Below are 12,671 nucleotides of genomic sequence, written 5' to 3'. Positions count from 1 at the left end.
GTCGATATCGCAACGTGTGAAACCTTTTTGATACGATGAACGAGCGCAAAAGCGTCGTTATCGTATCATCGCTGCAGCCTCCGACATTTCCATAATGCCGGTGGAGCGACAGGTGCGATGTTGTTCCTCGCTCCTGCGGCAGCACACATCGCTGTGTGTGAAGCCGCAGGAGCGAGGAACTTCACCTTACCTGCCGCCGGCTGCAATGAGAAGGACGGAGGTGGGCGGGATGTTTACATCCTGCTCCTCTCCGCCCCTCCACTTCAATTGGCCGCCTGCCGTGTGACGTCGCTGTGACGCCGCACGACTCGCCCCCTTAGGAAGGAGGCGGGTCGCCGGCCAGAGGGACGTCGCACGGCAGGTATGTGCGTGTAAAGCTGCCGTAGCGATAATAATCGCTACGGCAGCTTTCACTAGCTATTGCACGTGCGACGGGGGCGGGACTTTCGCTGCAGCATCGGTAACACATTGTTACTGATGTCGCAGCGTGCAAAGCCCGCCTTAGTTTATGAAAGAAAAAATAGAGATGACTGGACAGCACTCAGCAGCCATATTGTAATGCTATGATGCAACGATTGCCTCTAGAAAAAAAAATCTACCTGAAGCAAAATACATGTAGTTGTATTTAGCAAGGTGATCAGTTTCCTATAGTCCCTGAGCTGTCAGCACCTGTCAGTGTCTGATATGGTGGTAGATTCCTATAGAAGAGCACTTTTTGGTAAAATGCAAGGCTGTCAACAGACATGGGCATAGCTGCAGTATAAAGGAAACTTACCTGCTTGTTTTGACCATCAACAAAGTACTTTATGCTGGGGGTCTCCTGCCTTGATTTATTTGCCTTTTCATGTGACCTTTTTTTTTGTGGATTGACTTTGAGCCATGTTGCCCTGTGGGGAAAAAGAAAAGAACAGCTGCTCTGAGTGTGTGAGTGATGACTGTAGCCGGAAAGGGCGCGCCTCTACGATGGAAAGCCAGCGAAAGCCATGCCTCTACGATGGAAAGCCAGCGAAAGCCGTGCCTCTATGATGGAAAGCCAGCGAAAGCCATGCCTCTACGATGGAAAGCCAGCGAAAGCCGTGCCTCTATGATGGAAAGCCAGCGAAAGCCGTGCCTCTACGATGGAAAGCCAGTGAAAGCCGTGCCTCTATGATGGAAAGCCAGCGAAAGCCGTGCCTCTACGATGGAAAGCCAGTGAAAGCCGTGCCTCTACGATGGAAAGCCAGCGAAAGCCGTGCCTCTATGATGGAAAGCCGTGCCTCTACGATGGAAAGCCAGCGAAAGCCGTGCCTCTACGATGGAAAGCCAGTGAAAGCTGTGCCTCTACGATGGAAAGCCAGCGAAAGCCGTGCCTCTACGATGGAAAGCCAGTGAAAGCTTTGCCTCTACGATGGAAAGCCAGCAAAAGCCGTGCCTCTACGATGGAAAGCCAGCGAAAGCCATGCCTCTACGATGGAAAGCCAGCGAAAGCCGTGCCTCTATGATGGAAAGCCAGCGAAAGCCATGCCTCTACGATGGAAAGCCAGCGAAAGCCGTGCCTCTACGATGGAAAGCCAGCAAAAGCCATGCCTCTACGATGGAAAGCCAGTGAAAGCCGTGCCTCTACGATGTAAAGCCAGCGAAAGCTGTGCCCCTATGATGGAAAGCCAGCGAAAGCCATGCCTCTACGATGGAAAGCCAGTGAAAGCCGTGCCTCTACGATGGAAAGCCAGCGAAAGCCGTGCCTCTATGATGGAAAGCCGTGCCTCTACGATGGAAAGCCAGCGAAAGCCGTGCCTCTATGATGGAAAGCCAGCGAAAGCCGTGCCTCTACGATGGAAAGCCAGTGAAAGCCGTGCCTCTATGATGGAAAGCCAGCGAAAGCCGTGCCTCTACGATGGAAAGCCAGTGAAAGCCGTGCCTCTACGATGGAAAGCCAGCGAAAGCCGTGCCTCTATGATGGAAAGCCGTGCCTCTACGATGGAAAGCCAGCGAAAGCCGTGCCTCTACGATGGAAAGCCAGTGAAAGCTGTGCCTCTACGATGGAAAGCCAGCGAAAGCCGTGCCTCTACGATGGAAAGCCAGTGAAAGCTTTGCCTCTACGATGGAAAGCCAGCAAAAGCCGTGCCTCTACGATGGAAAGCCAGCGAAAGCCATGCCTCTACGATGGAAAGCCAGTGAAAGCCGCGCCTCTATGATGGAAAGCCAGCAAAAGTCGTGCCTCTACGATGGAAAGCCTGTGAAAGCCGTGCCTCTACGATGGAAAGCCAGCGAAAGCCGTGCCTCTATGATGGAAAGCCAGCAAAAGCCGTGCCTCTACGATGGAAAGCCAGCGAAAGCCGTGCCTCTACGATGGAAAGCCAGTGAAAGCTGTGCCTCTACGATGGAAAGCCAGCGAAAGCCGTGCCTCTACGATGGAAAGCCAGTGAAAGCTGTGCCTCTACGATGGAAAGCCAGCAAAAGCCGTGCCTCTATGATGGAAAGCCAGCGAAAGCCATGCCTCTACAATGGAAAGCCAGTGAAAGCCGCGCCTCTATGATGGAAAGCCAGGGAAAGCCGTGCCTCTACGATGGAAAACCAGCAAAAGCCATGCCTCTACGATGGAAAGCCAGTGAAAGCCGTGCCTCTACGATGGAAAGCCAGCAACTCACAGGAGATACAAAGTTCATTTTCTCCCGGTAACTGCAGCAGCTGGGCAGCTTTGTAAGGCTATCAACCTGCAGCATAGCCCTATATCGTTATATGATGTGACCGGTTCCTTTTATAGGGTACAAGAAGCTTAAAAATGTATTCTTCACACAAGGAAAAAAGATTAAAAAAGGATTCTAAAAACTGATACATGGACAAAAAATGGAACTAGCACAGTGTAAAATCACAGACAAGGAAATGCATAAACTGCAAAATCGTCTTAATCGTGCATTACATAGATGATCATTTATTTGACTTATTATTATTATTATTATTATAGCGCCATTTATTCCATGGCGCTTTACATGATAGGAACAAGAACAATAATCATGAACAATACAAGGCACAGACTGGTACAGGAGGAGAGAGGACCCTGCCCGCGAGGGCTCACAGTCTACAGGAGGAGAGAGGTCCCTGCCCGCTAGGGCTCACAGTCTACAGGAGGAGAGAGGACCCTGCCCGCGAGGGCTCACAGTCTACAGGAGGAGAGAGGACCCTTCTCGCGAGGGCTCACAGTCTACAGGAGGAGAGAGGACCCTGCCCGCGAGGGCTCACAGTCTACAGGAGGAGAGAGGACCCTGCCCGCGAGGGCTCACAGTCTACAGGAGGAGAGAGGACCCTGTCCGCGAGGGCTTACAGTCTACAAGTGATGGGTGAGGATACAGTAGGTGAGGGTAGAGATAGTCGTGCGGTGCTATATCAGACTGAGGGTTACTGCATGTTCACACACAACTTGTGAACTTCAGAAGCCAGGCCCATGTTTAGATGATCTCTTCCCTTTGAAGAGAATCTCTCAACAGCTGAAAAGTAGACACTCTTTGCTCTTATTTAATTGAGGCTGTTCCCCTTAATTCTCCATATATATATATTTTATTTTTTTTAATCCGCCATACGCTTCCAGAGCTATGGGAATTTTTATTCTGCGCTAATTTTTATGGTCTCTCCAAGGGGCCGTGGTTCACTGGGTAATAATACAAAGCGGCCTGCAGACATGCCTCAGAGGATCCTGTGAGCCATGAAGACACGCCCTAGAGGATCCTGAGCCCCCAGAAGACAGGCTCCAGAGGATCTGTGAGGCACACCTTCTTCCTAAAGTGCATACAATTTTGAACTAAATAAAAATACCCAAATTTCTGAAACCAGAACCATGTGTAGGATTCATAAAAAGAACAAATAAATCTGAGAGCAATGGCAATAAACTAAGAGCTAATATTGGATACTTTTCAAATGATGATAAAAAGGTTCTCTTCGGCTGGGGACAATTTTTTTTTTTTAAATGCATGCATTTCAGGCTAAAAATCATGAAAAATATTACACAATTTTGCTTTTACAGACTGTTTCCCTACAACATTGATGTGATCTGGTTAGGAATTAGCTAGGGAGTTAAAAAAAAAAAACAAAACAAATAAAACAGAGGAGAAGTTGAAGCTTTCTCAGAACAAGCTCACTGACTTGATTCTCTGTTAACTCATTCTGCAGCCAACAATAGACCAGGCGACACACGAGCTAAGAAAGTCAAATACTGCAAATAATTTTTTGCTGAAGCCAATTTCAAAAATGGTTTTTTTTAAATCAATTATTTTTTTTTATTAACATTTTTGTTTAACAAAAGAAGAACAACGCATAGATACAAGTATGCAAACCCAGCCCCCTCTCACCCCAAACAAAATCACTTATTCGACTCAATACACTGTATATTCTTCTGTACATTTATCAAAAATGATTTTTAGCTAATAATACTTTCATTTAAGTAATAAAAGAAAAATTGTACCCAAAAGTGAACAAAACCCTTTTAATTGTATCCATATTTTTATTCATTCATTGTTTGTAATCTGCTAATCAGAAATTCCTAGAATATTCCGAGGCCATTTTTTGTAACCAGTAATCTTTTTTTTTTTTCCCTTTATTTAATTTATACGCTCGTTTTTATTTATAATCTGAACGTCTGTTTCTCGGCCCGTGTGTTTCCGTCTGGTCACTCTATTATGACTCCTTGATAGAATAATATGTCTTTTTTTATTTTTTTTTTTAAATAACGTAAAATGATTTGTTGTGGTTTTGACATGACAGGCAGTGAACAGGTTAACCTCTGGGCAGCTCGGGTTTGGGTGGTTTAATTTCTGATTAGTTTAGAAAGACAGACTATTGCTATGAAATTTTAACTTCCTCGCTGTTGAAAGCCCCGCCATAAATCCACGTATAAACTGTTACATGACATTGCAGTGAACTCGAGGGTTCACATTGTAGCAGGCATCTTCCCCCGCAGTGTTTTCTTTGGCAGGATCCCCCAGCAGGCTCTCGTAAATCACCTGGTGAACCCTCGCTCATACTAAGCCGGGGGATGGCTCTCAGTGATGAGGCTCCATGAACTTCGACTTTAAAGATTGGGCTAAAGTTTTGCATAAAATAGTCCTGGGTGTGGCGTAAAGAAAAAGCACAACTTTTGATATATAGAAAACAATAGGAGCAAAACAGCTGCAAACACAGCGGTAATGCAAGAAAGTGGTCATACATGGCAAAGCGGTATCGAACTGATCGGCCAAGGGCCCACCAGTATCGCTGTCTCTGAGGGCCTATTGTTCAGCTACATGCAGATATTACAATCACACTTTTAGCGGCTTTTTCCTAGTGAATAGTGTAATAGGGCCCAATACTGCTCATTTTGGAGAGTAAGTGGCTCAATCCAGCACAGGGGCCCACCTGGGAATTCTCCTGCTCTCCTGTGGACCAGTCCAAACCTGTGTCAAAGTCAAGATATCTCTTTAAACGAACCAAGTAGAAGGTAAAACTTATAACGTTGCATTACACATCCATCAGTGTTGATTTATAGGCTAATTTCACAAGAATAATCGAAATGAAAAATCTGTGCCGAAGCCCCAGAGAAGGCCGGAGTAGTCCATTCTCTAAGTGTTCTCAGTAGGGGAGAGGGGCCGGTTAGAGCGACCCCCTTGTATGTTTATGTAAGTGAGGTGAGGTTGATGTGTAGTGCAGCGCTCTGATTGATGGTGATTACTTGTTTATGAACCTTAGGCTGAAGGTCTGAACTTCCTCGAGGGCCAAATAGTTCAGGGGGCTGTTTCCTGAGGCTGCCCGAGGGATCCCTCCATCTGAAAGAGGGAGGAATGGAGACACAGTCACCGGCAGACGGCCAAGTGTGTGTGTAACAAATGCAGCATGATATTGATATGTAGATCTCATATATTTGTTTTTAAAGTAAGACGGCAGAGATCTGTGACTACAATTAGATTGCGGCTGACAGCCCTTTTATTTCAGTTTTTGGAAAGGCTTCAAACCCAGTCTGGAACTTTATTTTGGTTTTTTTTAAGATTGTTTTGAGAAAGAATAAAAAAATAAACTCTTGCTCATAGGTTTCCAAACCTTCCTTGTATTTCAAGCATGCATGGTCACCTCAACAACTGGACCCCAACTGCTTGTTCCTGGTTTCGGTAGAATTCTAGATCCTCACCAGGGTCGTAACTACAGTTCAGTGGAAGCCTAAAGGGCCCCAACATCCCTTTTACCTATTATTATTTATTATAATAGCACAATTTATATATCTATTTAAAAGGACCAATGCTAGAAAAGACTTGTAATAATTGAGGGCCCCGTTGGAGCTTTTATATTGGTGCCCATGAGCTTCAAGTTTCACCGCTGATCCTCACCAATGTGATACGTGTATCTTTCAGGTTTGGACCTGGCCTGGTCATCTACTGGTATGGGTTTATTGAAGAGCTTGACTGTCAACGGGATCGTGGTATACTGCTGAAGGATGACTTTCCTTCTGACATCGTAACACTACATGGCTACATGGCGCTGGAAGAAGAGCAAGCCGGAGAGGGCAAGTCCCAGAAAAGTCAGGAAGCGCTGTAATATGTATATACATAATCGCTGAACTTCAGATGAACTGCAGGATGAGGTTACGGAGCTGCCTTCTCATGCAAACACTCAGACAATCTGTTTACCTTCCTTCCCAGTCGCCCTTCTGCCCAAAATCCACGCACTATCTCTAACACCTCTGCTTCTGCAAATGCTCGACGGACATGCACACTGGCCTTCCTTCCGTCTGCACCCTTTTACCCCGAGCCAAGAGGAAACCAATGCTCTTCTGACGCCTCTTACTGTTATTACACTCCAAATATATTTGCAGAAGACCCGTGTTATTGGGTGTGTAATTCACCAGGAAAATGACAAAGGGTGAGTATAGGAAATTTATGTAACACATCCTGGAGAAGATTGCCAACAGATGATGTTTGCTGTTTTCCCCCAAGGTTTTACTACTGATAATAATCCTAAATATTATCACTGGCTAAAAGCTCACAGGTCAGAATATAGTAAATTACTTTTTACATGATAAAGACTAAATGTTAATGTGTGACTTTTTGTTATGAAAATAAAACTCTTTGAAATGTATACTTTTTGCGGTTTGTGCCTTGCATGCAATCTGTAGTACAGTTTTCCATGTGAGTGATTCATGTTTCGTTTTTGTCTCCAGTTTTTAGTATTAGGCTCTGTGCTCACAGGAGCTTGTACCTGTGCATATATCCGCAGGTACATCCGCAGGTTTCCCGCAGCTGCTCGCCGGAATCCGCAGCTATTTTTAGCTGCGGTAGTACAGCGAAATATCTGCGGTAAACCTGCGGGCATTCGTGCGGCTTACCTGCGGACGTCCCGGCCTCTATCTCCATAGTGGAGGGCCGGGATTTCCGCAGGTAATTCCGCAGAAATAATTGACATGCAGTTACGTGCAGCTGCGGGACATCTGCAGCATATTCCGCAGCCGCACGTATCTGCACACCATGGACACAGCACTTCCCATGTCCCATAGGATAACATGGGGAGTGTCGAAACCTGCGGATTTATCTGGAAAATCCAGAAAATCTGCGGATTTTCCGCAGATAAATCTGCAGGTTTAATCTCCCGTGGGCACATAGCCTTAGGGGTACTTTGCACTTTCCAACATCGCTCCTACAATATCGTCGGGGTCAAATCGAAAGTGACGCACATCCGGCGCCGGTAACGACGTCGCAACGTGTAAAGCCTAGATGCACCGATACACGATCACAAAAGCGTCGTAAATCGGTGATCTGTGTAGCGTAAGTCATTTTCATAATGTCACACCAATAGGAGGTACGATGTTGTTCCTCATTCCTGCGGCAGGACACATCGCTGTGTGTGAAGCCGCAGGAGCGAGGAACATCTCCTTACCTGCGTCCACCGGCAATGCGGAAGGAAGGAGGTGGGCGGGATGTTTACGTCCTGCTCATCTCCGCCCCTCCGCTTCTATTGGCCGCCTGCCGTGTGACGTCGCTGTGACGCTGCACGACCCGCCCCCTTAGGAAGGAGGCGGGTCGCCGGCCAGAGCGACATCGCAGGGCAGGTATGTGCGTGTGAAGCTGCCAAAGCGATAATGTTCGCTACGGCATCTATCACAAGATATCGCATGTGCGGCGGGGGCGGGGACTATCGCGCTCGGCATCGCTAGCACCGGCTAGCGATGTCGAAGCATGCAAAGTACCCCTTAGGCTTAGTTCACATCTCCAGTAATCATCCACTTGAAACAGATCCAGTAAAAAAAAAAAACTGGATTAATTTCCAGGGGATCCACTTTAATCAGTTTTTAGCCAGACAAAAAGTTGTGCTCATTTTCATTGAGACTCCAGGAGAACTTGTACAATTCATAAGTGCCCATTTTCACGTGATCCCCACACCCCAAAATTAATTGAGACCCATCCTAGAACAGACCTCAAAAGAAATCCAGCCCACTAGGCCTCAAAAACGCATAATAGTAAAATCAGATCTCAGTTCGTACTACATGAATAATTGACACCCTAGTCCAGATCACAAAATAATTGTAGTCTTCGAACAAGATCACACAATTAATTTAGTCCCAGATCCAAAAATGTATTCAGACTCCAGACCGAACCTGAAACTAAATTTCCAATTTCTACTAAACCTTGGCATTTTTTACCATTTCTCTGCCCTTCTCTTTTCTTGGATTGGGTCCTCTACAGTTGCAACCGAAGAGCATCACGAATTAGTGTAGTGCCCAGACTGGAAGAAGATCTGAACCCAGGAGTAAGGACGGTAAGTAAAGAGTGAGTCACTGAGGACAATGTAATCTGCTTCTCCACTCTACTGGTTGACTGAATGTTGTATGTTAACCATGTATAGAGACTTATTTTCAATGCAGTGCATAATGGGGAAAAATATGTCCAACATTCGCCTTTCCAGCCAAACCCTTCTGTATATAGTGCTGTTTTGTGTGTTTTGCTCCTCATCAGTGCTGGTTGCCTTAATTTTTTTTCATAACTATGTATAGACTCCATGGGAAAGGTCGTCTCTTCTATATCCACTCTGATTTTTTTTATCATAAACTAGACACTCTTATAACACAATACATGCGTATCGATAAGTGCAGGATGAAGTACTACATTAGTGTTCATCTAATAGGAATATTTTTGTATTGTTTTGTACAATTTTATAAACTGTTGCCCACCTAGTGGCCTGAGATGGCCCATCAAGCCTTCTTTGAGCCTCTTTTGCTGACATGATGACACTTTATATTGCTGTAACCGTGCAACAGATAGTCCATGGACCGCACGTAGGAGCTGAATGTTGGCTAGATGTGCAACAATATGATAATACTGAGTAAAAGCAATAAATTACTAATCTAGGGAAATGTTAATAAGAGACAGCACATTGTGTTGTTAATAGCACAAGATTAGAAGGATAATGGGAATATGGAAAGACGTCAATTCTGCTTTGGAATTATTATTTTTTTAAGTTGGGTTTTGTGAAACACATGATCTTGTCAGCGGGAAAACAAATATGTGGGTGTCTGCCAAGGAGATTATGAACTTTAAAATGTTTAGTAGCTTTTTGTGTCCACAGTCAATCAAGCAAGCAAAAGAACAGAGAGGTGACTGCGTAAGCAGAGAAGTTAATTTCCCACCATCTGGAAAATGGCTGATACTGAAAGATCAAGCATCCTCAACATCCAAACACTTTCGGAGTTGGACTGCTCATACAAGGATTCTTTTCCAATACAAAATATTTGGCAACGCTAAGCAAGCAGCAAAAGGTCCACCCAGTCTTGGCTCCTCGTCTGAAAGTCTTTTACACTATTTCTAGAAAGACACATGCACTGATTGATTCAGATGTCAGAAGACACCCAACATCGGAGTAATTTATCTACCCGCTAATAAATATCACAATTCTGGGAGAGGTTTATGTAACCCAAATTCTGAGCGTCTTCACATATGGTGACCAGATCGTCCGGCACTCTAACTCATTGTCTGTCTGTATTCTCGTCTGGGTCTGTGAATTGGTTAGGGGTTTAATACTCTGGATATTATGGCAGTTCACCACATATTATTACTTATCATCAAACAACACACAGACCTTGCATGGACGCTGATGTTGGAGGTGAAGTCATGCTCGATCATGTCTTGGTTCGTGTTGCCAAACACCTACAGTCCATCTTATCTGCTTGAATCATCGAGCCGGTATGGGTTAGGCTGTTGAATAGGTAACAACCGGGAATAAACCATGTTCAAAGCTCAATCACAATGTAGTTAGCAAAAAACAGTCCCAAATTGGCATCACCGTATTTTGGCAAAACCATGAACTGGGCATCGGCTGTATCTAACCTCTAAAAGGCAAACCTGGAATATGTGTTTTTAGTTACGTCTACTATGGAGTTGGAAAGGCAGTTATGAGTCCATATAACCAAAACTTGGGAAATCCTTCTGAGTTAGTTTTGTTTTGTTTTGTTTTTTTTTAAAAAAATGGATGTACAAAGGGTTTTTTCAATTATACAGATGATTTCTACACTGGACAGTTTTTAATGTTTTTAAAATGTCATCTCTTTTGTTTTGGTCCAGTTGTATGGAATTGACCCAATTACTGCATCAAAATCCTGTGTTTGGTGGGGGAGAATAACATGAAAAAAATGCACTGGTCATTTTCATATTGACTCACAGCCAACAAGTGGCCACAACATTCTTAACTACAAAAAAGTACATAACAACGCAGCACTTTCTCTGTTAAAAAAAAACTGTGTGGTAAACCAGGCTTCAATGATTATTTACTTAAAGGGGTTGTCCAATACATATAATGCCTTTTGTAATAGCACACTTATTCTGTCCTCACTTGTCACATGTTCACTCACCTCCGCCACAGTCACAGCTTCTGTCCCTGTCACCTCATTTTCTGAAACGAGATGTCATCAGGGGGAGGTGATAGAAGCAGGGTGAGTGATAGCAGTACCTCTCCACAACTTCTATCACTGCCCTCAAATTAATCGTCATCAGAGGGTGGCACTGCTGTCACTCACCTTGTTTCTATCACTGCCCTCAAATTAATTTTCATCAGAGGGCAGCGCTGCTGTCACTCACCTTGTTTCTATCACTGCCCTTAAATTAATTTTCATCAGAGAGTGACGCTGCTGTCACTCACCCTGCTTCTCTCACCGCCCTCAAATTAATCATCAGAGGGTGGCACTGCTGTCACTCACCCTGCTTCTCTCACCGCCCTCAAATTAATCATCAGAGGGTGGCACTGCTGTCACTCACCCTGCTTCTCTCACCGCCCTCAAATTAATCATCAGAGGGTGGCACTGCTGTCACTCACCCTGTTTCTCTCACCACCCTCAAATTAATCGTCATTAGAGGGTGGCACTGCTGTCACTCACCCTGCTTCTCTCACCGCCCTCAAATTAATCATCAGAGGGTGGCACTGCTGTCACTCACCCTGCTTCTCTCACCGCCCTCAAATTAATCATTAGAGGGTGGCGCTGCTGTCACTCACCCTGCTTCTCTCACCACCCTCAAATTAATCATCAGAGGGTGGCGCTGCTGTCACTCACCCTGCTTCTTTTACGATCCTCACCTTAATAGTCATCAGAGGGTGGCGCTGCTGTCACTTCACCCTGCTTTTCTCACCACCCTCAAATTAATCGTCATCAGAGGGTGGCGCTACTGTCACTCACCCTGCTTCTCACCACCCTCAAATTAATCATCAGAGGGTGGCGCTACTGTCACTCACCCTGCTTCTCTCACCACCCTCAAATTAATCATCAGAGGGTGGCACTGCTGTCACTCACCCTGCTTCTCTCACCGCCCTCAAATTAATCATCAGAGGGTGGCACTGCTGTCACTCACCCTGCTTCTCTCACCGCCCTCAAATTAATCATTAGAGGGTGGCGCTGCTGTCACTCACCCTGCTTCTCTCACCACCCTCAAATTAATCATCAGAGGGTGGCGCTGCTGTCACTCACCCTGCTTCTTTTACGATCCTCACCTTAATAGTCATCAGAGGGTGGCGCTGCTGTCACTTCACCCTGCTTTTCTCACCACCCTCAAATTAATCGTCATCAGAGGGTGGCGCTACTGTCACTCACCCTGCTTCTCACCACCCTCAAATTAATCATCAGAGGGTGGCGCTACTGTCACTCACCCTGCTTCTCTCACCACCCTCAAATTAATCATCAGAGGGTGGCACTGCTGTCACTCACCCTGCTTCTCTCACCGCCCTCAAATTAATCATCAGAGGGTGGCACTGCTGTCACTCACCCTGCTTCTCTCACCGCCCTCAAATTAATCATTAGAGGGTGGCGCTGCTGTCACTCACCCTGCTTCTCTCACCACCCTCAAATTAATCATCAGAGGGTGGCGCTGCTGTCACTCACCCTGCTTCTTTTACGATCCTCACCTTAATAGTCATCAGAGGGTGGCGCTGCTGTCACTTCACCCTGCTTTTCTCACCACCCTCAAATTAATCGTCATCAGAGGGTGGCGCTACTGTCACTCACCCTGCTTCTCACCACCCTCAAATTAATCATCAGAGGGTGGCGCTACTGTCACTCACCCTGCTTCTCTCACCACCCTCAAATTAATCATCAGAGGGTGGCATTGCTGTCACTCACCCTGCTTCTCTCACCGCTTTCAAATTAATCATCATCAGAAGGTGACGCTGCTGTCACTCACCCTGTTTCTCTCACCGCCTCC

The 12,671-nt window shown here is 45.7% G+C and overlaps 1 protein-coding gene across 3 annotated transcripts in view; it reads left to right on the top strand.

The window, feature by feature from the left end:
* The window catches only part of CDIN1 (CDAN1 interacting nuclease 1), a 466,853-nt gene extending 459,818 nt beyond the window's left edge, over positions 1-7,035 (top strand). For all 3 annotated transcript variants that reach the window (XM_075331123.1, XM_075331124.1, XM_075331125.1), the window contains one exon: positions 6,351-7,035. In XM_075331123.1, coding sequence (XP_075187238.1) covers positions 6,351-6,534 — 184 coding nt within the window. In that variant the 3' untranslated portion in view covers positions 6,535-7,035. The remainder of the gene's footprint in view (positions 1-6,350) is intronic.
* Positions 7,036-12,671: the final 5,636 nt, after the last annotated feature.

Source organism: Anomaloglossus baeobatrachus, chromosome 12 (genome assembly GCF_048569485.1).
Source record: "Anomaloglossus baeobatrachus isolate aAnoBae1 chromosome 12, aAnoBae1.hap1, whole genome shotgun sequence".
Taxonomy (NCBI): domain Eukaryota; kingdom Metazoa; phylum Chordata; class Amphibia; order Anura; family Aromobatidae; genus Anomaloglossus; species Anomaloglossus baeobatrachus.
The sequence above is the reverse complement of the archived record's forward strand: the minus strand, read 5'-3'. Positions and strand labels throughout refer to the sequence as shown.